This window comes from Martes martes, assembly GCF_963455335.1.
Source record: "Martes martes genome assembly, chromosome: 3".
In the NCBI taxonomy this organism is placed as follows: Eukaryota; Metazoa; Chordata; class Mammalia; order Carnivora; family Mustelidae; genus Martes; species Martes martes.
Window position 1 is genome coordinate 97,228,830 of NC_137890.1, and position 25,500 is coordinate 97,254,329.

The window sequence follows — 25,500 nt, forward strand, 5'->3', positions numbered from 1 at the left end:
AAAAAAAAAAAAATGGAGTAACTATTCTCAGGAAGAACATTCAATGGAAAATTATCCTTTGCCCCCATCTCCTTGTCACGTCTCCTGCAAAAAGTCTAATTCTCAATATCACTACAATTTAGTCATTTTCTAGTGCTGGTAATCACCTTGAAACTTTAAATGCTCCCTGGGAACAACAAGAAACCCAGAATGAGTTCATTCCTGCACTAATGGGACAACCTCAGATTTATTTTCAAGTGGATTTGCTGAGCTGATCACATCTCTCTAAATTGCAACAAAATGATAATTGAAGTTAAAATAACTATTTCTAAGTAAAAGTAAAATGGAAATCGCGTACCTTGATTTAAAGCTGTCAGGAGGCATGAGTTCCAAAGTATGAGTTGGTCCATATAGGTTTACAACATATAATTTGACGGTTGGGTTCATTTGACCTGCCTTTGAGAAAATGAAGATTGTAATACAAATATATTAAGCATTAGAATATATTGAGAAAAAAGAAAATGTGGTGTGATTCCTTTATAATTTTACATTAGAACAGGGAAAAACTTTAATTTCTCTGAAGTAGAAATGATTTTAAATTCAACAACCTGATTGCCTTCAATTGTTTTTGTAGATTGCTGTTTCTCAAGCATTTTAGTCAGACAATTAAAGGTGATGGAAAATCATGATGAGTTTATTCATTAGGCAGTGCTTCTGTGTTCTTTCCCTAGAATGACACCAGGAGGGCTGGCTTAACAAAGCAACTAGTAGAACAAGCTGCTACTCACATTATAGGATAAGAAATACAATGAGAAAAGCTGGCTAATTAAAAATAAATAAATAAATAAATAATAAGAAGAAGAAGTTAAAGAAGAAAAAGATTTGCCAATATGGGTGACACATGCTTAAAATTCCCTAATACCTAATCCATTCCAATGCATTAAACATTCCTAGGGTTTTTTGTTTGTTTGTTTGTTTTTCAGATTCAGAGGTAGAATTCAGTGATTCATCAGTTACATGTAACATCCAGTGCTCATTATATCACATGCCCTCCTTAATGCCCATCACCCAACTACCTGATGCCCCCTTCCCCTCCAGCAGCCCTCAGTTTGTTCTCTATAGTTGAGAGTCTCCTATGGTTTGCCTCTCCCCCATTATTATCTTATATCTCCTTCCCTTCCCTCCGGTTCCCTTCTAAGCTTTAGTAAATACCAGATGAGGTGTAAGTGCCCCTTGGGAGGTGGTGGGCCACAGAGCAGTCTCCCCTCACTAAGTACATAGTTAGATGAGTAGAAAGACAGGGACAAGAATCGGTAATAACTAGCCTAGAGCATTAGTATGTTTCTGGCTCATAGTGTGTAGTAAAGGCACTGCATGAATAATCTTACTAAATATCCTTACTTCTGTCCTAAGAATAATTATAACCATTTTCCAGATGACAGTGGAGAAGCTAAGCTGTGCTTAGCTTCAGTTCATTCCCAGGCAACGGCCTCCAAAGTTTTTCTAAATATACTGTGAACTTGTAGGGGGCACAACAGCACAACAGTCACCTTTTACCAATATATCTCAAGCAGTTTGAATGAACAAATAAGAGAATGTTAGCATGAATAAATAATGTAGAGAATCAGGTGACTGCTTGTGGGGCGTTGTGTTCCTAAACAAAGTGCTGATGTGTCATCGTGGAGCAGCGGATGTTTTAGGAGAAGACTATACAAGATGTATGAAGAAAGAGGCCATTAAAAGTGGGTTGAGTTAGAAGATGGACAAAAATCCAAGGGTAATTACAAAAGTGATTTTTTTAAAAGTGATTTAAAGATGAGAAAGAAAAATCCACATTCAAGTAATTGGCATTGACAAAACCCAAAGCTGAAGAGGACCAGAAGCAACATAACACATTCCACCAGTAGTCCATAACAGCTCCTCAAGGACTGTGTTGTTAGGCTAGTAAATACAACTAGTACAGAGGGGAAGGCAGAAGGATGAATGAATGGATCCCAGAGGATGTTCAGGGATCATCCCACTGTGTGATCCCACAACGATGGATACGTGTCATCATATATTTGTCCAAACCTGTGGGACGTACAACAAACACAGTGAACTGTAATGTCAAGTGTGGACTTTGGGGGATTATGACGCATAGCTTCATCAGTTGTAACAAACGTGCTGCTGCAGGGAGTGGTGCTGATGATGGGGAGACTCTGCACATCTATGTGTGCAGGGGGTACATGTGAATTCTCTCTACCTGTCAGACTTGTTGTGAACCTTCAGATGCTCTAAAAAAATAGTCTTTTCTTTTTTTTTTCTTTTTTATTTAAATTCATCTGGTCAACATATTGTACATCATTAGTGCTTGGTGTAAACAAAAATGACTGGCATATCTTTGAGGGTGCATCATACACAATTCAGAAGTTTTGAGCCAAAGAAAGGAGTCAGTAAGGTCCTTCGCTACAGAAACACTATGCTATGAAGAGAGATTATGGAAATGGTTCATATAATGAAGGGATTCCTGGAAGATAAGCTATGATCCTGCCTCACAGAGAAGGCTTTCATGTCAGATTTTATAAAGCTTTTCACTGTTCTAAACCCCTCAAGTGCCTGGGCACATTTGTCTTGGGCAATTTAGCCTTCTACCACACACAGGAGCTCCTTTTCACGTCACTCCCGTTTCAGTTTAATTGCCATGAGCCTCCCTGAAAATATTGGCCTTATCCATATTTTTTAATCTAACCATTTCTCAAGTTTGATCAGGTTTATTAAAAATCAGAGCTGGGACATAATATTTAGTAGTGCCATTCAAAGTGTTGATCTTTGACCAGTGGCATTCATCAGCAACACCCAGAATCTTAGAAACAAATTCTGGGGCCCCCGCCAACTCAAAAATCTCCAGGTGTGGGCCTAGGATTCTTTATTTTAACAAGACTCTCAGATAACTATAATTTGTATGTAAATTTGATAAGACTCTGATACATACTTTTCCAGTAATATGTATTATTACTAGTACATAGAGTAATGCATATATGTCCAATAACATATGTTATCATATGCATGCATGTACACAATGATATATATTACAGCTCAGTGGTTATCAGAGGCGTTAGCCTGCATCAGAAAGATGCAGACCCAAAGAGTCCCCGGCTGGTGCAGTCAGCTAAGCATCTGACTTGATTTTGACTCAGGTCAGGATCTCAGGGTCCTGGGATTGAGCCCCACATCAGGCTCTGCACTCAGTTAGGGGTCTGGTTGCCCCTCTCCCTATGATCCTCCCTCCACTCACACTCTCTTTCTATCTCTAAAATAAATAAATATCTTTTGAAAAGAGGGGGAAAAAATTACCCAGAGGACTGGAGGGCTTGTTTAACAAGATTTTAACCAGCATTTCTCATGTCATGGGGCATGAAAATCTCATTTCTATAGTTTCCCAGATAAGGCTGATCATTCTGGTAAAAGTACCACATTGTGAGAACCGGTTTAGCTTAACCCATGAGTCAGAGAAACCTGGGTTTACATTTTGACTGCTATTTACTAAATACAGACCATGAGCAAGATGTTAAGTATCCTCAAGTATTATTTTATTAGATTATCAAAAATGAGATAATACTTCACTGAGAATATGTCATAAGTCAGAAGTTTTGAGCCAAAGTAGGTTTCCTTTCTGTAGCTATAAATATCTCATAATTTTGTTATGTGGACTAACAAAAAGATTTTCTATGAAAGTCTTAAATTTTAAAAAAATGTCTAAACTAGTATATAGTAGTGATTTAGAAAGATAGTAATTAAAACACTGACTTCTCTACTTGGTAAAAAATTCTGCTAATTTTTAAAATCCTTCAATAAGCTCATTAAGAAAAAGAGAAATTTAATTAAATTTGATGTTTCTGTCAGTTCTTATCAATGATTAATAATTTTATGACATCCTTTGTCAAAGACATATATGGTTATTACCAAATCATAAAGCAGGGTTTTTTTTTGTTCGTTTGTTTGTTTTGTTTTGTTTTTAAAGCTTATTTGTTTATGTATGCATATACCTGTTAAGGATTACTGATACCCCAGTTAGCTTTTACATGGAAACAAATTGTAAAAGTTGTGTACACATGTGGCCAATTTTAGGCAAAAAAACCACATCAGGCTGTTTCTAAAATTCAGCTGTCCAGCATTCTATAATCTCAATTAGATTTTTATCTCTCCATGGAGTTTTGAAATTAAGTGCACATTTCAAGTTCATTTGTACCTTTTTTAATATTTGGATCATTTCAATAGTTTGCAAATTAGAAGAGTTCATCTATTTGCTTTTTACAGTCACATTTACCAGAAAGACTGCATATCTACAGAATCCTTCCTCTATGATTCTGAAACACAAGCCTCAATAATAATTAACCTTATTTTACTGGCAACTAAATTGTCATTAAACGAGATAATGCTTTAATTAAGAAGATTAACCTGAGGTTACTGAGATAGAACTGTGCATCTCTTTTGTGCTGAATTGCTAATGATAGGGTATTTTATGAGTTCTGAATCATGCTGAATTAAGTAAAATACAAATATATTTGTTTAGTGTAAGTATTTCATTAGTAAATCTGACCACATTGAGTATTTGCTGCACTCATTTTAATCTAGTTTAATTTGAAGCACAGTTTAGTGTGAACTCTATGAATTACTTCAATGTCAAAGTACTACTTTTTGGAAGTTTATTACAAAAGTAAGAGCAAATTAAAATAATACAGTTGTTGGTGGAAGACCTAGCAAACGTTTTGTTGTAAACCAGAAAATAATAAGACTTTTCAAAGTTCCAGTAATATACCCAAAATGATACTGAAACTTGAGAACAAGGATCAAGCCCAGATATTGCTTTTTTGAGTCCTGTTGTCTTAAGTACCTAGGCAGGGATTTCCTACTAAAAACCTTCTGAGGACTTAAGATTCTTTCTCTTGGCTTGGCACCAGGAATAGCTATCTATTCTTTATCCTTAATACTCCTCAATGGTAGTTATTAACACACATTCAGGACTTTCACCTTGTATTACAAATCCCCCTCTCTCTCTCTCTTTCTAAGAGTGAGGCTGTCTAAGAATCCTATGTATATCCCACTACATACATAGGTAAGTCATTAGGAGTAAATGGAGCAAACAGAGCTCCAGATATATTTGTTAGCTTTCCAAGAAGATAATTTTGATTCCAGCTATGTTTTTGGAGATACAAGTTAACCTCTGGTAGTTCTACAGAGTGGGACAGAATCAATAAATCTGAGTTATTTCCCTGTTCTCAAAATAACTGTGACTTTTATAAAAGCACTTAGCCTTTTAGAGAGCTTGGTCTGTCTATCCGTAAATAGAGGAAATTGTGAAGAGGTCCAAATAAGGGGAAAAAAAAGTGAAAAGTCTCTCTGAAAATATGAAGAATATTGCTAGCACACCTGATTTAGGCAATAGCAAATATTGTTATTTTATGGCTAGCTTTACTATTAAGAAACTTAAATAATTAATAAAATAATAACTTACTAATAACGAAGTGTCTAGGTTTCTCAACCCAGGATCCTCCAAAGTAAATTTTCTCAGACATTTCTGTTTGTCTATTTGTTTGCCTCAGTCTGTTAAAGTTAAGAGGCTCAAGGAGTGTCCAAGTTCAAGCACCAGCAGCCCCTAACTGAGAAGGCAATTTGAAAACGCACCCATGGCATTTGGTCTTATGTTGTGAGTCCTAAGATCCCCACTCCTCTTGGGAAATGAATTACAAAATGTTGTTCCTTCCCTGGGGCTGATTTTATTCCCTTTGTGCAGTGAGAAAACCAAACAGTCATGTGTGAATATCGTGCCTGATCACATATGCTTCTCACAATACGCCACTTTGTTCTGTATTTAAACTGTCAGGTGAACCTTCATTATCATACGTAAATCAAATGATGTGAGAATTAATACATTTGAGAAGTCTTTTCAGTCATTCTCGGGGGGGGGGGGGTGCAGGTACACTACAGAGGAACAAACTGTCACTCATCAAACATGACCAAATCTAAACTAGAGAAGTAAGTCATGTACCTGAAGTACAGTAAACAAATCTCCTGATGACTATGGTTTTTTGTTGCTGTTGTTAGGTCAAGTTGCCATTTTCTCCTGAAGAGCCCTGAGTGTATGTGCCCTCTAATTTATAACCAGAAAAGACACAAAAAATAATATTTCAAAATCAGAGAATCAGATTCCTCTCAGCCTTGTTGTCCTTCTAAGCTGTAAGCCAGCTGTTTAATACCACAGTCTATGGAAGGAGGATGGGATGGAGAGGGGAAAAAAACCTAACAACAAACAAGACGGTGCAGAATCTCACTGAGAAAACTCTCTTCTTATCCCCGACTCTCTAGATCCAAGGCTGTCTTTCTTCCTTCCTCCCTCCCTGGCTTCCTTTTCTATTTAAATACTTGAGTCTGGTGGATGACAGGAAAATAAGAAAAGTCATGCCTACCCTAACCATGCTTTCATAGAATAATCTATGTGATGGGTAATTTGTCTAATTAATGTAATGAACAAGTTACATTAAGGTATAAAACCTGTCATGCTTGTGCTTGGGAAACAAAGTACAACTCACTCAGGAATGGCTTAAAAGTAGCTTCTGAGGGCCCTCTGGGTGGCTCAGTCCAGCCAGTTAAGCATCTGCCTTTGGCTCAGGTCATGATCCCAGGATCCTTTGGCAGGCTCCCTGATCAGCGGGGAGTCTATTTCTTCCCCTCCCTTGGCCCCTCCCTTCTGTCCATGCTCTCCCTCGCTCTCTTGCTCTCTCTCTCAAATAAAGAATAAAATCTCTTAAAAACATAGTTTCTACATTGAATCAGCAGCCACCTCTTCCCTAATTAAGAGCTGAAATGTGTAAAAAAGTTTCCTATAACATCTTTACATGATTAATGCACAGAAGCCTCATTCATGAGTCTTTTTCTTTGTAATGTAAACACAGGGGAAATGTATTTTTTTTAAAAAAGAGACCTTAAGTTATCAAAAATTTCACGCAATAGGAAAAAAAAAACCCACAACAGTTACATTCCAGATGTTTTTGCAACCTGCTCCCTTATTTGAAAATAGTTTTGCTCGCTGGGCAAGAGTTCCATGTTTGCCTGACTCAATAAAACAATTCCATCTATCTTAGCTACGCCTGGCTGTGGCTCTACCCCATCATGTTCTAAAGTATGTTCCAGAATATGCTCTGACAAAATAATAACTGATGTTACTACAAATACTAATAAATTCTTTATGCTTAGTCTATTCCTTACTGGGGATGCTTTATGCTTAGTCAGTTTTCTATGGGACATTTATAATGCACATTAACATATAGTATATTAAGTGCTCTAAGAAAGCATCTGCAAGAAGTTGGGCTTTATTATTAACTAAGAAATTTCAACTTATTTGACCGTGGGACGACTTCTTTCCTTATAAGGCCAGTAACAACCAGAACAAAACAAATGTTAACACAGAATGGACTTCGGAGAAACCTGTGACTTGCCATCAGTGTTGTCCCTTATCTTTTCTCATTTTCTTTCCAACTGGGAAGGCGAGGGAAAAAAGAATGAGGGAATCAAAGAGAAAGAAATGCAGCAAACGTGGCAGTTGGGAAGCCCTGAATCGTCTCTACTTCTTCCTACCGGAACACTGGACAGGCTACTGCAAGTCCTGAAAGATGACTCTGCCAACCAGGAATGAAAAGCTTCCTTTTTTTTCCCCCTGCAAAGACAACTTGTTCATGAAGCAAGGATAGTATCAATCAAGTCACTAGTGCGGAGAAAGAGAACAAACGAGTACTTCCACGTTACTTACCTTAGGATACGGATACTGCTTTCCTTTGGGATACAACGCTCCAGTAAATCGAGGGATAACCATGTTAGGCACCAACGAATCATTTATCATCAGGAAGGCAAGCCTTTCTCCATCTGGTGACCACCAGTGGGCAATGTGAGAATGCAGAAGTTCCTCTAGAATAAATGAGTGTTATTTGAAACCAACTGTAGAGATGTGGGCTCAGTGACCCACAAACATCTGTCCTTGAAATCTCCATTGCACATATACATTTTTTTCTATATAATGTGTTGGATTTTATCAACGTTTTAGAGAATTCTGTATTTCTGGGTTCCCCTTTTAGTCCCAGAACAAGCAGATGCAATGGCAGGAAAGAATGAAGCAATGAAGTCAGGATTTCATAGGCTGTCAGCAATGTGGACAGAGAAAGTGAAAGCACTGCTGGAGTAAAAAGAGTAAGAACAGTAACTGAAGACCGAAATATGGCACAAAATGTATTTATGTCACCACTCATTCACATTTGCATTCAATCATATTTCCATCATCAAGCACGTTAAATACCCACTCTCAGCATTGAACAAGTTGAATACCCACTACACTCATGAAACTATTTTAAGCTGTAAAGAAAGAGAATGAGAAATTGGATATCTTTCTTGTGACCCCAGATCCACTATTCACTTGCCTATACCTGCTTTCTGGTCCAGAAGATTTACATGGATGAACTACAGCAGAAGGGCCGCCATGCCCTCCAGAGCATGACCTTTATTTCACTACGGCAAGAGATTAGAAGGAGGAGAGTGAAGTCAGAGTATATTCCCTTGGCTCTACCATGGAATGTCACTTCAGTCTAGCTGTATATTTTAAATGATGTCACTACCCCTGTCAATGCAGTCTCTTCTGTGAAATTTTCTCCTGTTGTATCTTGTCATGGCTCATCTCTGTGGTCACAGGGGTAACTATAGCTTGGTTGCTACTAGTCTAGATTATAGCTCTGTCCTTCATGGTTTCCCTTTGTAAATGTGGCCTCTTTGTAAATAAATCTTCAGATTACTGAATGTGCCAACTTTGTACCCTGACAGATACCATGATGAATACCAGTAAGAGACTCAGAAAAAGGACCTTTAAAATTAGATTTTGAGATTAAGCTGGTGATCTACATTTATATACATCTGTATCTCTCCTACCTTTGACGTGATAATCACCTTTCCAGGAGGGAACTGGAGCATAGATAATCCATAGCAAAGGATGGAATCAGGAGTAATCCACTGTCACTGGTGATGATGCAGAATGAAGTGCAGATAGAGATGAAAGGTTTGGGGAGGGTAATTCATTGTGTACTTAATTGTTACAAGAGTGGCAACTGTAAAAACTGTAAAATGAAGCTCACTTGGTTCATATAACACCTCAGGGAGATTCCATAGGGATAAACTGAAATAGGAACAACGTCTGCAAAACCAAGAATACAAAATAGGTCACCGTGGCAACTCTGAAGGAGTCCCTCCCTTCTGCCACTGCAGGCAGATAAGGTAGAGGTCCAAGAGAACACAGTAAGGGTGGCACAGCTATGACACAAATTAGGGGACCCACTCCAGGTGTTTTTTAAAGCTAAGACAGAGATATTGGTGGAGAAGTCCTAGGACACTGGCACATAGGATAAGGATGTTTGGGTAAACATGTGCAGTATACCTGTGCTTTCTGGACTAGTCTCATAAATAACACATTTATAGTGGAATGTTGCTGTAAGTGTCTAATATTATGGCTGAAGATGCTGAACTTCAAAATTTACACAAGTCTCCTTTCTGACAGAGGCAGCCTCTCTCCCAGGGAGTTAGACATTCTCTGCATTAAGGCAGGGTGAAAGATAAATTCCAAAAAGTTGAGGAATCTACATCCCTAGAAGAGTGTTTAGAGATCTAGTAGCATAGTATACAGCAGGGTATCTCTTCTAAAGTAGAAGAAAGTTTGTTGGAATTATACTTACGCTAAAGTAAAGGGGAATAGACTCTTCTGATTTTGAGTAACACTTAAACCACATTCACATATGTTGCCCTGTTCTACTTCCCAGGTAACCTGTAAAGTTGCCTGTTCTGAGCAGAGCCTGTGCAAGAAAGGGCTCTGCAGCAGATCAGGGACATGGACCAGCTTTTCCTACCACCTTTGTTTTAAAGGTGCATGGTAAACAGAGATGCTGTGTGGATCTTCTGACACTCATTATATGGCAATCAAAACACAGGCATTACAAGCTTGAGAGGAAAGCCGTTTCCTCCCATGCTGATAAATATTCTCCTTTTCAAAAGCAGCTCTCTCCTGGGCTCTTGCAGAAACAATTAGCCTGACCATGGGATACCAAGTGGCTATGCAGACCAAACTGCCCATCAGGAACTGATTCTTATCTGGTTCACTGACCATAAAACAGAACACATACAGCAATATCCCATTGTAACAGAAGGGGCATATATGGGACTGGACAGAACATGTAAGTAAAATGTCCAGATTATTGCATCCTCTGCTTTACCCTCTCTTCTTCAGCTCATATCTAAACCTCAAGATGTGTTTTCTAAGACACACTGACAGGGGTAGGAATAAATGGAGGTCTGGTTTATGGGCAGGTCTGCAGGATGTACTTGAAGACTCTGGAATTGGAAAGGCTCTGTACCACGATCTGACTGAGGAGTGGCATCAAAAGACTAAAGGAAACATAAAATCCTTCCCGTTGGCAGACTTTTGAACAAGATATGTACTTTTCTACTTCTTGTGGAAGGAGAACTGGCTTGAACACAGATCTACCCTGATTCGTGCACAGTAACTAATAAAAGACCTGATTAGGTTTATGGGAAGACAAAAATTAGTGACAAGGAAATTTAGGGAAAGATAACTGCATTGACTTATCAGGAGGGGTAAAAATGTAAAAATATGAAGATATCAGTATCCTACTTAATATCCACCAGAACACATCCACAGCCAAGGAGGCTCTCAATAATCAGATGGACCATATGACTACCGGACACATGTCAATCTGCTTTGGCTCCCACCATTACCCGCCAATGACAGTGGCCGTCATTAAACTCTTGACATGGCATTATTTCCCAGCAGGACCAGCTGGCTACCTGGTGGCAGGGAGATTACCTGGGAAGCATTCCATAAAGAAGGGGTAGCATTCTGTCATTACAAGATAGACATAGGCTCTGTATAGCTATGCCTGTGCTATTCATGGAATTACAGAATAGTTTATCCATTACCACAATAATACATTCTCCATCACCACCAAACAGGAACTATTTTACAGCAGAAAGAAGGGCAATAGGCTCAGACCATGAATTTCACTGTTTTCTTTTAGCTGTATGTACCTGGTTTGACGGAAGTGTTAACTAGTCTTCTCTATCTCAGTCTTGGTGCTAAAACAATCCTGAAGTTGGGATGTTATCATAGAGCATACGTATGTCCCTCTCGCATAGCCAGAAAGCAAAGATCTAGGAACTAAGGGGTAGAAGTATAGCATTCTCTATCACTATCAGACCATTACCCTACTGGACATATTTTGTTTCTTGTCTTCATGATAAGGAGATCAATGGGTTTCTGAGTCCTAATGCCTATGGCAGTGGGGGTTGCTTCCACCAAAGAATGTCTTAATTCTCTTCCTCTGAACTGGAAGCTGAAATTTCCCCCCAATCATGTGGGACTCAATAGGACTGGGGACGGCAGGGGAACTTGACAGTGTTGTCTGATGATTAAGCTCATCTGCTATGAAGAATATGTGTCTTCACTATACAACAGAGAGTAAAGAAGACTATATCTGACTCAGCAGATTCAGAAATACTCCTTTGTCCAACTTGATCTCATTTTCCAATTCTACATTTCCACATTCCAATTTCCATTTCAGTGGAAAACTGAAAATGTAGCAACCTAATTAAGAAAAAGAGGAAAAGGAATAAGATTTGGCAGGGATAAAATTTTGGTTTGATCCACCACATAAATGACTCATATAGTCAAAATGCTGGCAGAAGGAAAGAAAAAAATGAATGAGTAGTTCTCAGAGGGAGCTAGGATTACCAGTTAAGGCCATATGATAACCTTATTCCTTTTCTTGGGCACATTTTCCCCAAAACCTTATATGGAAAACAGAAGTGCTGACTGTAGTTATAAATTTCAGACTGGTACATAAACTGGACTAATATCACTCTACAAAAAAACAGTAGCAGAGGGACACCTGGGTGGCTCAGTCATTAAGCACCTGCCTTCAGCTCAGGTCATAATCCAGGTCCTGGGATCGAGCCCCACATCAGGCACCCTGCTGAGTGGGGAGCCTGCTTCTCCCTCTCCCATTCCCTCTGCTTCTGTTCCCTCTCTTGCTGTATCTCTCTCTGTCAAATAAATAAATAAAATCCTAAAAAAAGAAAGAGTAGCAGATGGAACTTCATGTGTTCTTTCAAGGACACAAAGTTTTTATCTGAATAAATTGTAACATCCCCATGATCTCTGAGCCTTTGTTGGCTGTCACCAATATGAAACCAGACAAATCAAACGAAGAGAATAAAGTTAGTGCATGGTATTTACTTTCTTGGTTTTTACACACTGGAAACATGTGAGTCTGGCTATGTTCCTCAACCAAAACTTACTTCTTCTATTACTTGAGAAACTATGGGATTCCCTCCTTCTAGGTTCTAGTAACAGAGCACTTACCCATCTCATTTCAGGTGTATATGGCTAAATCAATACTAACCAAAGGTTGCTACATAACCCTTGTCTTTGACAAGTGGTCCCTTCGTAGATAAAATTTTGTATACTACTTTGAATGTGCCATTTTTTTCCAGTTGTAATCCTGACCCTGATTTGTACAAGTTACTTACAATTCATATGAGACAGGAGTCATCCACATGACACAATGAGGGAAAAAAATGCTAACTGCCAACTGAGTGTAAACTCTTAAGTCTTATGAGCCGTGAAGGTACAGAGAAATCAGATTGTCCTGTCTAAAATCAACACTCAGGTTTTCTAAAGAAATGGGTTCTATCCTAGGTGCTGAAATATATGTGTGCAGGTACTTCCCAAGAATAAGAATGGCCCAGATTTGAGAGTACCATTCAATAGAAACTAGGTATCATCTACTCCAATTTATTTTAGAGTGATCTATGCCTAGAGTTGTTCCTCACAAAAACACTAAAATAGCAAAGTAGTACACACAAAGAGTTATGTGACTTCCTTCAGGTATAAAAATAAAGCTAACTGAAATGGGAAGGAAATAAATAAAAGAATCTTTAATATGCATCTGCTTAAGAGTGCTCTTAGATATGCACACACTTCTTTAATTGCAACTAATAAGGACTCTTACTCATGGATTGAAACTTCCTGTGTTAATTATATTATTTACAAACAATGTATTTCTACAAATTGCATACCATTCCATCTCAATGAGGGATTGGTTCTTCTTTGTCTTTATTACAATGATTAGAAAATCTCACTGCAGAACAGATGGAGTTTTCGACACATGTTGTTTTATATCAAAGACACTTAAAAACATAGCCTCAACACAAAGTACTTACAGAAAACTAATATATAATCATTGTGTTCAGATTAACATGCTATTCTGAAAAGTAAGCTGATTTTATCCATTTGTAGTTTATCAATTTAGACAGATAAGATTTCCCGAGTGTGCTATTGCCAGCCAGATGGGTCTATGGTTCATTTTCCCCCTTTATTTTCCTTATCTCACTGTCAAGTTTCTTAAAAGAATTGTCGATATTCATAACCTTCTCACTTCTCATTTATACCTCTATCCACTGCAATCTTGCTTCTGGTACCACAAATTGACTGACTTTGCTCTTATCAATTTCTGATAGCAAATCCAACAGTAACTATGGAATCCTTACTTTGTTTGACCTCCTGAGATTCAGCTTTATTATTCTATCTTCTCTGGCTTCAACGGCTGCATCTCTGACTTTTTCTTTGATCTGTCATAGCCCAGTTTTACTGGGATTTAGTAAGTGCTCAATAAATAATTGCTGAATCAATGAATGCATGAATGTGATTTCCTGTATCCAAGAGAAGACAGAAAAAAAAGTGAAAATAGCCATTTTTGCATTCTTCTCAATAAATAACCAAAAAATTTAGCAATCTCCATTTGTTGATAAGAATATTGTTTATGCTGTCAATTGTTTCTCAACTTCTTTATTCCTTTCATTCTTAAAGCTCAATGCAAATACCATTTCTTCCATGAAGCCACTCTATATTCCCCCATTCCATTAGAATTAATCCTACTTATATTTCTAGTTGGTATGTGGACATGTAATTCTATTTATATTTCTATTTACTATGCTCCAAATGATTCCTTATATAACAGGTGTTTACAGTTTTTCACTCCACTAAGTTAGTAATGCCCAAAACATGGAAACCCTATTCCTCTTCCTATTGCTCTCAGATAATGCTGGAAAGATGTGTCTACTCGATAACTGTTGAACTGAATATCACAGAAGAATTCCTTAAAAACACATTTATAAATCATTTAGGCACATTATTTCCACTATTTTATATGTTCAAATAACCTCCAGTGACACTCACTTTTTCTATTGCATAGATTTAGTACTTTATAGAAATTTTCCAAGTTGTATACTTGGTAGCTGTGAACTTTACTTTGTTAGCAAAGAATTCATCTGATATTTTATTTAGTTGAGTTATTATGTTAAATGCACCAATTTATATGAATAACGTGAGATGCATTTTGTGTGAATTGTGTTTAAAATGTTTCATTTTGAGGGGCGCCTGGGTGGCTCAGTGGGTTAAGCCTCTGCCTTTGGCTCGGGTCATGATCTCAGGGTCCTGGGATCGAGCCCCACATCGGGCTCTCTGCTCAGCATGGAGCCTGCTTCTCCCCCCTCCTCTCTGCCTGCCTCTCTGCCTACTTGTGATCTCTGTCAAATAAATAAATAAAATCTTTTAAAAAATGTTTTAAAATGTTTCATTTTGAGCATAATTATTTCATTTTTCTTCGGAACTTCACCAACTCTTTAAACCACATTTTATTTTATTTGCCTTTTCTTCCTGTAGGAATTGAATGATACTAAAAAAAGGGACAAAGAGGCTTTAAAATAACACTTCAAGACTTTAAAACCTCGACATATGTTGTCTGTGAACTGGGATCAACAGCCACACTCACAGACTGGCCTGAACCTAAAAAATTTAAGCCATGCCTTCAAATTTGTTCCACAAAAATACTTTATCTTTTCTGTGACTCCTCTAATCTTTTTTTCTATGATATTTACAAAAGGCAAATTTCAATTAAAGCAAGTAAGTGGAAATGTTACATGTTCCTTCCTCAATCTCCCACACATACTAATTCAGATTGTAATTGATATTTGTAAAGCAACAAAAAAGGAAATCTCCACACTAGAGTATTGCACACATACTGTTGAAGGTCATATGTATTCTTAGATGTCACTGTGTTATGGTGAGTATACGGAAGGGAAAAGAGAAAATCTGGGAGCTGTTGGTGTCTTGGAAAAGCACAGTGGTAGTGGGAGACGAAGGTAAATGTGGGACTCCTAAAACATAGGTTGGGGATGACGGGTGAGGGAAAAATCAATGGCATCTGAATGGCCTAAATCCCTCTGTCAAACCTTAACACTGATTCCCTTGATACAGTCCCTTCTCTTGGAAATAAAGCAAGAATTGAGGTAAGTCTTTGGTCAATAGGATTCAGATTCTTCGGCTGAGGAAACAGACCTGTGAAATCTAATAGCTTAGGTCCACAACATGTGTCATTCCTTAGGAAATGATGAAAGGCACTGAATTCTAACAGGTAGAGTAGACCAGGGAGAAATACTGGCTTTGAAAATACACATTCATGTGCCATCTTCGGCACTCGTAAGCTTTGAGGCCACGTCCAAATCACCTGTCCTCCCTGAGTCTTGGTTTCTTCAGTAAATGATTAAATATGCTAGCATTATGAGGATTCAATCACATAACACATTTGGAATTTGCTAGGATACCTACAACATAAGAGCCCAAAGGACTGAGTTTAATTTGAATGGCAAAACTGTTAAGTTTTCCATTTCTCTTTTGGAAAGTGTCAAACCTACAGTGTAATTACAGAAGTTTTTGTCCTACATGTCCTACCTATTCCCCAACACAGTCAGTCTTCACTCTCCATAATATATAGAATTTTATTCTCTAATTAGGAAAATAACCATATTTGTCAGTTAATAGTCTTTAATTTCTCTTCTGACATTTTTCTTAAAAATGTAATGCCATAAATTATATAAAGCCTTATGTAAAAAAAAAGAGGCCCAAGGCATGTTGTTCAGTTGTCCAAGCACTAGATTCTGCATTGAGTTAACTTAAAAGTTCTGCCATGTTAATGATCACATTTTGTTACCCAAGGTAGCATGCCAGCACACTGTGAAGCACCAGTGTTCCCACTAAATTATTCCTTCCCTCCCTGAAGCCCACTACTCTTATAAATGCTTGCTCACTGTGCCTACAACCACTATTTACAAGTGATCCAAACCAGAAGCCAAAGAATCATTGACTTCTTTTCATCCACCCCATCCATTTAACCACTAAAATCTATCTGTTTTACTGCCTCATCAACTTTAAATTAATCTTCCCTCCTTCTTACAGCTTTAACCTTACTAATATTGCTCATTATCTTTTTTTTTTAAAGATTTTATTTATTTATTTGACAGAGAGAGAGATCACAAGTAGGGAGAGAGGCAGGCAGAGATAGGAGGAAGCAGGCTCCCTGCTGAGCAGAGAGCCCGATGCGGGGTTCGATCCCAGGACCGGACCCTGAGATCATGACCTGAGCCGAAGGCAGAGGCTTAACCCACTGAGCCACCCAGGCACCCCTGCTCATTATCTTTCAACAGAACACAGAAAAATCCTGCCAGCTTCTCATTGGTTCTTTCTGCTATTCAATCCCAGTTTTATACTGTAGTCAAAATGATCTATTTATATGGAAGATATAATACTGACAACTCCCTTACTTAAAAAGCTCTATTAGTCACCCCATTTACTAGTGGAAAAATAATTGAAATCCCAGATTATTTTTAGGGTCACTATCCCTTGGTATTTGCTGCCCTCCTTTAACTCAAATTTTATGCCCCAATAATACCAAGCAGATTTTAGTTCCCAAGGCACACACCATGCTATTTAACTTTGCTATGCTTTTGCAAGCTTTTAACTCTTGCATAGATTTCCTTACCTAGGTTTTTCTCCTTCCTTTCATAAAGTTTTTATTTAAATTCTGGCTGGTTAACATACAGTGTACTATTAGTTTCAGGTGTACAATATACTGATTCAACATTTCAATACAGCACCCAGTGCTCATCACAAGTGCCCTACTTAATCCCCGTCCCCTATTTAACACATCCCTCTACCCCTCTACCCACCTCCCCTCAGGTAACTATAAGATTGTTCTCTATAGTTAAGAGTCTGTTTCTTGGTTTCTCTCTCTCCCTCTCTCTCTCTCTTTTTTTTTTTTTTTTGCTCATTTGTTTTGTTTCTTAAATTCCACATGAGTGAAATAATATGGTATTTATCTTTCTTGACTGACTTACTTCACTTAGCATAATACTCTCTACCTCCATCCATGTCTCTGCAAATGGCAAAATTTGTTATTTTTTTATGGATGAGTAATAGCCCATTGGATATATATGCCACGTCTTCTTTATCCATTCATCACTTAATGGATACTTGGGCTCTTTCCTGCCTAGTTTCTTCTTATATTTCTTAAGCTTTCAGGCTCAACTCAGAGGGTTTCTCCTTTAGGAAAATGTTTGCAAATCCCCAGAATGGGCTAGCTTTCTTTTGTTCTTTCATAGAATCCTGTGTTTCCTGTGATCTAACTGCTTGCCACACTGCACCGACATGGTTTCTTCACCCGTCAGGGTCTCACAGAGTGACGACGATAGTTTGAAGATGAAGGGCATCTCACCCAGCTCTTCTAAATCAGAGATACTTAGTTCTTGCTACCTAGATTCTTGGAACCACCCAAGTTTCAAGTTTGTTCTCCACCTATCTCTTTAATTCACTGGGCCATCTCACACTCTAAAAATTTATACTTTTGCAATAAGAAAGCCAGAGTCAGCTTCCAATACTCTGAATCAAAGAACCCTACTTATCACTTTGTGAGTTTGAATTTTTAAAAAATTCAGAGTGTAACTATTTTTTATATTTCCAAAGTAGTTCCTACTACTCCTCAGAATTAACCGTGGCCTCTAAAATAATTTATTATTTGATACTGGCATATATACAAAAATATATTGTAAATATACATGTACACATATGCATATAAATCTCAAAGGCACAGTGTCTCTTCATTAATAAAATAGCTCCACCCAGCAAAATGTTTCTCTTAATGTGAGGTACTTTGTTTTGTACCTTATTATATCTATTATAGGTATCCACATTATATCTGTTATAATAGATATTATAAGCACCCTTACAAATACTTAGAACATACGTAAGTCTTTAATAATATCTGTTTAATGATAGAATGGATGAATAAAGGTGATTTACTTTTCTTACAGACTTAAGAATATGGAGTCTGATGTGGAAGATTGCATTTGCCAATATTGCTCAAGAAATAAAATTTATTTTCTAGATGATTCTTAGCTTTATAATTTCTAATCAAACATGACTAACTTGCTTTAAATCTTGATGTATTTTGCCAAGATCAGTTGCAGAGTCTGAAACTTAAGTATTAACCTCAAGCCTTGAGTCTTCCCGAGGAAATCTGTACCCCTAACCCAGCTGACAACTGGTGCATGATCAAACTGGACAGAGGTTTTCATTACCTGATTTCCTTTTTATATTCTCAGCTATCATGAAAACTTGATTCAGTAGTTATTACAAATGACCCTTCAGGAGGGTTTTATTTTGTTCCCCATGCGATAGCTTTTAAACAGTGACAGAGTGTTCTTAATGAGAATGACTAAAAACAAGTGGTTTTCATGCACTTTTTGAGCAGTAAAGATTTTTGTTTCTCCTTTCCCATAGTCAGAAAAATTCAGCATCTAATTCCAAAGTGACAGAAAATGATTATTCACTTTCATTAGTTAAGCATCACCAAAATCAAATCTCTCTAGCCTGAACAAAATGTGTGTGTACATATGTGTATACACACACACACACACACACACACCCTTCAAATGTAGTAGATGTGAATCACAACCAGTCAAAATAAAAGCACATGCAAAGACATGAAGGCATGAAGGCAATTTTGAGTGGAAATAAGAGGAAATGGAGCTAAAAGTATTGTTATAGAATGAACAGATTTCTCTCAGATTTTGTATAAAAATATGTTGTTTGTGTTCTTTTGAAACTAACTCTATTCAACTCACCTTCATATAACCAGTCAGCAATCCCATTAAAGATAATTCCTTCTTTTCCAGAAGATGTCAGTCGCAATGAACTGCTCTTTATATCAGGTTGATAGTAGATATTATTCTCAAAAATATAAATCTGGATCCAGAAACATAAAAGACCAAAAAATGCAACATATTAGGAAGCTTTTTAAAATACCTTCATACTATAGATTAATAGCTGAAGGGCTAAGTGTTGTCTTATTTGCCTGCTTTCAGTTTGTGTTTGTTTAATACATACATTTGCATTGCTTTCAATTATTAACGGCAGTTTCCTTTCTTATCATATCAATATCAAATTGTCATTTAGAAATTACACAGTACCAATATTGAAGCATTTAAATCCATATTTTCAACAACAATTTTTCATCCACTTAATCTCTTTTCTACCACAAAATTGATTTGGGTTTGAGATAACACTTTGCATACTTAAGAGACTGAAAAACTAAAATAGATGCCATTTTAGTAATAGCCAACTACTTAAAAGCCTCAATTTGGGGTCTTTCACTTTTACAAAAATGGATTTGGTCATCAATAAAATAACCTCTAGATAATCTCTTTTTTTAAAGGTTTTATTTATTCATTTGACAGAGAGAGAGAATGAGAGAGAGAGACAGCATGCACAAGCAGGGGGAGGGACAGGCAGAGGGAGAGGGAGAAGCTGGTTCCCCGCTGAGCAAGAAGCCCAATGCAGGGCTCGATCTCAGGATCCTGGGATCATGACGAGAGCTAAAGGCAGATACCCAACCAACTAAGCCACACAGGTGCCCCTCTAGAGAACATTTCTACTTCCACCCAGCTTGACTCACATACTCTGATGAAAGAAAAGGATGGCAAAATTCCTTTGAATTGATAAACAGGACACACCCTGCTATGCACCACTCTTCCCTGGCAATTCTTTTCCTAAATAGCACACTAGTGATAATGGCCATGTGCTTCAGGGTTCAAGAGAGAGTTTTAATTTGAATACATCACCAAGTCTTCCAAAATAATATCATCAACAACAGCCCCCACAATAGGAACAACAGAAATTAAACAGGGTCTGTCCACACAAAATAGAATTCAGGATAAAATTATCAGTAATCCATGTTCAAATATTTTTAATACCAAAAATTCCAAACTGTTGGTCTCTGGATAATAAATCCTCCAGAGAACCATGGTTCATCCACATGTTGGGGAAACAGAATATTAACTAATGGAAGCCACACTAAACATTCTACTAGGAAGGTAGAAGACAGCTTAGAGCCCTTTGTTCAGCATGTTACAGGACCATTACATAATAGGGAACAGAACAAACACCAGAACTCCTGATACAATCCTCTAATTATGAGATCCTAGATTTTAAATCTTTGTGTGCAAAATGATGAACGCAATCTTAACATCCAGAAAATTTCATTGACATTCTACTTTGAGTCTGGTATACTTGGCAAGTATACAAGTGTCATTTCAACACTGCATGTCATTTATATTACAGGTGAGAATGCCAAAATAAGATGAAGAATTTTTGAGGGGTGAGGGTAGGGAGAAAGAAAGATACATTAGGGTGTTCAGAAGAGAGGGCTATATCATGAGGAAGCCCAAATTTAAAATCCAAGTGACTTAGATAATTTTCTGAGCCTTTTTAAATCTCAGTCCTCTCCTATATAAAATGTGGATAAGTCTCACACGTGCCTTACAGTCTCACACCTTCTGTGAAGCATACATGACATGATGAACGTAGAACATGTAATACATGTGACTTTGCCTAGAAACAGCTAATTTGGTTCAAAATCCTAAGCTTTATGGAGGCTACAAAGTCTAAATCAAAATAAAATTTCTATAGCTTAAGCCAAACTGTAAATTATCCCAAACCATCGACCAGCATTACATTATTATGTTGGTAAAACATGGACCAGGAGCAGCAGGACTAACAGTGGAAAGAGGGGAAGTGATAACAAATGATATTTACTGCTTTCATTTCATTTAGAAAGTTTTCAAGTGATGATAGGAAATAAGACATAAGGTTATTATTGAAACCCTGTGGGTCCTACTTAGCTGAAAGTTTGAAAACTATTATCTCGGGTGTCCGAAAACTAGATGGAAGTTAGCCTTAATGACTTTCACAGTCCCTTATAATGAAAAAAAAAATCACTTTATTCTAGCCATCTAAAGCTTAAGCTTTACATCACTACCTCCTTTTGCCTTTCACAAATAGTATGTGAAACAGGCTCACAAAAGCCCTTTTTATACCCAAACCTTCTCCTTAGGACTTGGGAGCAATAATGGTTCAGATCATCCACACTCATGCTACCTAAGCACATGTGGCTATTCTTCAGAGTAGAGGTGACTTAGTCCAAAGTAAGATAGTTCCAGATCCTCAGCTTTCTGAAAGGAACAAACTCTAAGTCAAAACAATTGATAAAACCTCCACGATTTCAGCAGATGTATAAATTATCCAAAACCATTGACCAGTAATTACATTTATATTTGAAGAACAGATTGGATGATATTCAGAATCCATATGAAACTGACATCTGCTTCAATGTAAAAGAACAAGCAATATGGAATCAGAATTTTAATGTCATTTGCTGAAAGCTGCAATGCCAAGGAATGTCCACAAGATCTTTTTTCTAAGGACAAAAAGTTAGCGACTGCCTTCAGGAAAATGTACATTTATAATCTTCTAATCTGTTTTTTTTTTTCTTTTACAGATTTTATTTATTTATTTGAGAGAGAGTGAGCAAAAGGGAGAGAGAGAGAGAGAGTGAGCACAAGCAGAGAGGGAGATGGAGAAGCAAACTCTCTGCTGAGCAGAGACCTCCCCCTACACTGGGCATGATAACCAGGACCCTGGGATCATGACCTGAGCTGAAAGCAGACACTTAACCAACTGAGCCACAGGCACCTCTTCTAACTTCTTTTAAATAGCCAAACTACTTTCAAATAATATTACTACTTTCAAATAATAATTTGAAATATTATACTACTTTCAAATAATAATCACAAACTTTAACTACTAGCTTAACAATACGAGAAGTGCAGATATTCACAGGTACTACCGGGCACTCGATAAAATTAAACTGGATCCAAATGTCAATCCTCGAGGGCAGTGACTAGATTTAAATCATACTGAAAATATGACAAACACTAACGCCATTTATCCTAATGTTATTGATTAAGATGTCATAATATTTTTGATGCCATTAATCAATTCCTTCAATGAGCCACCGAAACAGTATAAAAAATAGGAATGGAGAGCTATTTGACCATGTTACTCTTCAATTTAGATAGCAAGCCAACAACCCAGTTTTTCAAAATCAATGGTCTTAATACACTTAAAAAAATATTCAAAATTGGTGATGTTGCCAGAAGGGAACAGGAAGGCAACTGAAGTACTTTGTGCTGAATCATGACAAGTTAAGAAACATGTAATAAATGTTCCAAGAAATTAATCAGTGTGTTAGTTGATGCTGGTCATTACCAAGTGATTGGACATAGCAGCGTCACTTCTGTGGAGGAGTTTATAACAGCCAAATATTCACCTTTTCTTCCCACTGCCACAACCATCGGGAATGCTTATGATGGTGGATCCCTCAGAAGCCTGGACTGCTGGGTGAAGAGGCGTGGAGCAAATCCCCTCCCCATCCCTAGCCAACTTGTAATGGATACATAACAAGAAATGAACATCTGATGTTAAAAGTCATTAAGATTTTGGAACTGAGAATAATTACAATGTAAATTAGCCTACTGCGACTGGTTCAACCAGAGACAATGCCTGATAATGGCAGACTCTTGTGAACTTTTAAACAGCTTTAAAAAAACCCAGCAAAATAAAACAAGAATTGAAATTAGACCTATTTTTCATGAAATACTACTGAAAAGCTATTCCATCTTCACTGATTTTCATAATTTTATATTAGAAAACTGAATAAGTCAAAAATCCCCAGGCACTGTAATGGTGTTAGAGGATCTGTACCAGTCTAGTTGGGGTAGTATTTGGGTTGCTTTCTGTTGTGACTTGCTCTCTGGGGGTAGGGGAGGGAAGCTCATTAAGAAATTACCTCAGATAACAGATATTGCTGGCAGGGATAGAGTGAAAGGAGTCCTTTCCTATGTTGATTATGAAAACAAAGTAGTATGCCCAAATGGGAAAGCTATATGGCAGCCGAAAACAAAACACAGTCTATCTCAGCAATCCCAAGCCTGGGACCTCATCTTGTAAGGGGCCGGGGAAGCACCAACATACAGAAAATGCTAATGCATGATACTTATTTCCGCATTGTCTATGATGGCCAAAGAGAAGAGTCAAAAAGAAAACCCATCAACGTGAATGCCTGAATGGATTATGATTCACCTGCATCATGTTGTAACATTCAGGCTTTGTGGAAAACAAAGTAGTGTGCATGAACTGACATGGAGGAGTTTCACTGAGATATTGTCAAGGGATGAAAGACACAAAACAAAAAATAATTTCATGCACTAAATAATAACAATGCTAATACAAACTTATACTAGCAGGAATCTCACTAACAGATATACATGGCCACTGTCTGTTGGTAGTCAGCTCCATGCCGTCCCTATACAGTCTTTGACTAATGTGGGCCAGTAGAAGCCCAAAATTCACATTTCCCAGACCCTCTTGTAGACTAGTCTCAGCTTGTTTGCTAGAAGTGTTCTAGTTACTTTCTGCAAAAAGGAGTTAGTTAATTAGTTAGGAATTAAGGACATTTGCCTTTGGCAGATGGTCTAGTCAGCTGCAGCCATAGTGGTTCAGGGACAGTTTATAATATTTATAAATATTATAAACATATATATGTATAAAACCATGAAGAAATTATAGGAATACATATTTACATATGTATTGTGCATATACACAAATGTATACATTCACATAAACATATGAATGCATGACTATGACTCTGGAAGGATATATGCCAGTCTTTTAATATGCATGTATGTGTTGGAAGGTGGATATACAGTGAGAGAGAGGAATAAAAAATAGGTAATCAAACAGAAAAGACTAGGAAAATACACTAAAACCACTTGACTTGTACACATATGTAAATTACACATGTTAGGGTAATGTATAAATAAAGTACCAATAATTCAATGATAATAAAAAATAGTGACAGCAATATAGAAGTTAGTCTGACATGTAGGCTACATGAACAGTAGGTGATTCTTTTTATTATTTTTTTAAAAATTTGAAAGTAATGATAAAGGGTATCTTCTTAACCTGGAATAGGGTTTTTCAACCTACTGACATTGAGGACTAGATATTTCTTGGTTGTGGAAGACCGCCCTGACATTGTGGGATGACTGGCAGCATCCCTTACTTCTACATACAAGATGCCAATGGCAGCCCCTTCTCTCAGCTGTGACAACCAAAAAGGTCTCCAGACTATCCAATGACCCTGGAGGGCAAAGGCAAAATCACTTCCAGTCGGGAGCCATTCATTTTGAGGTAAGTCTTTTTTTTTTTTTTTAATTGTGTTATGTTAGTCACCATAAAATACATCATTAGTTTTTGATGCAGTGCTCCAAGATTCATTGTTTATGTACAACACCCAGTGCTCCATGCAATACGTGCCCTCCTTAATACCCACCACTAGGCTCACCCTTGAGGTAAGTCTTTTGCATGTGTATGCTCCGTAAATGAAATAATTTAGTTTAATTCTCAAACCTTTAAAAGCCAATTTGCAATTTGTTGTTCAAAAGTACTCTGCTAAGTGTGCCTGGGCTATAAAGATTTTAATGTGTAGTCCCTATCTTCAAGATTATAATTTTATGTGAGAGACAGGCAGGTAAACTCTGAAAATCCAATGAAGAAAAAATACATATTATAAGGCTTAGCTGTGAGTGGCAGAGGTCAGGTGGGGGAAGTGATTCATGAACATAATTTATGAGATACTGAATTTAAATTATGTCAGAAAGGACAAGGAGTGATTTCTATGGAAGGTAGAGAAGATGAAATGCCAGGCTAAGGGAACAGAATGAGCTAAATCCAAAGCTGAACAACTACGGAACTATTAGAAGAACTGTACCTTAAGATTCAGGAACACCTCTATATACCTATGACTGTCTAAAAGTTAAGATGGTGGCCAACCACAGAGCAGCCTGGATTCTAGGTCAAATGGCTCTAATCTTATTTTTTTTCCATAATTGACAGGTGCTAAGTTGTTTATGAGCAGGTGAGTAATTAAGAAAATAATTGGTGGCAATAAATGAATGGAAGGTAGAAATGGGAGACGGCTGGCAGGATAATTCAAATATTCTGCTTAATAGGGACAATAATTGTAAAAATGCAGTCATTAATCCCAATATGAGTTCCTGCTTATGTCTAAAACGTTTGTGAATCCCAATGCCAATGTTTTAGTATCTCTCACTTGGATCCTTTAAAGCTTCACTCTCCATAGTCAA

The 25,500-nt window shown here is 37.4% G+C and overlaps 1 protein-coding gene across 5 annotated transcripts in view; it reads right to left on the reverse strand.

The window, feature by feature from the left end:
• Window positions 1–25,500, reverse strand: part of DPP10 (dipeptidyl peptidase like 10) — a gene marked incomplete at both ends in the record, with an annotated part of 1,360,615 nt that overhangs the window by 96,711 nt on the left and 1,238,404 nt on the right. For all 5 annotated transcript variants that reach the window (XM_080799574.1, XM_080799572.1, XM_080799571.1 and 2 more), the window contains 3 exons: window positions 338–435; window positions 7,766–7,920; window positions 19,081–19,201. In XM_080799574.1, coding sequence (XP_080655700.1) covers window positions 338–435; window positions 7,766–7,920; window positions 19,081–19,201 — 374 coding nt within the window. The remainder of the gene's footprint in view (window positions 1–337; window positions 436–7,765; window positions 7,921–19,080; window positions 19,202–25,500) is intronic.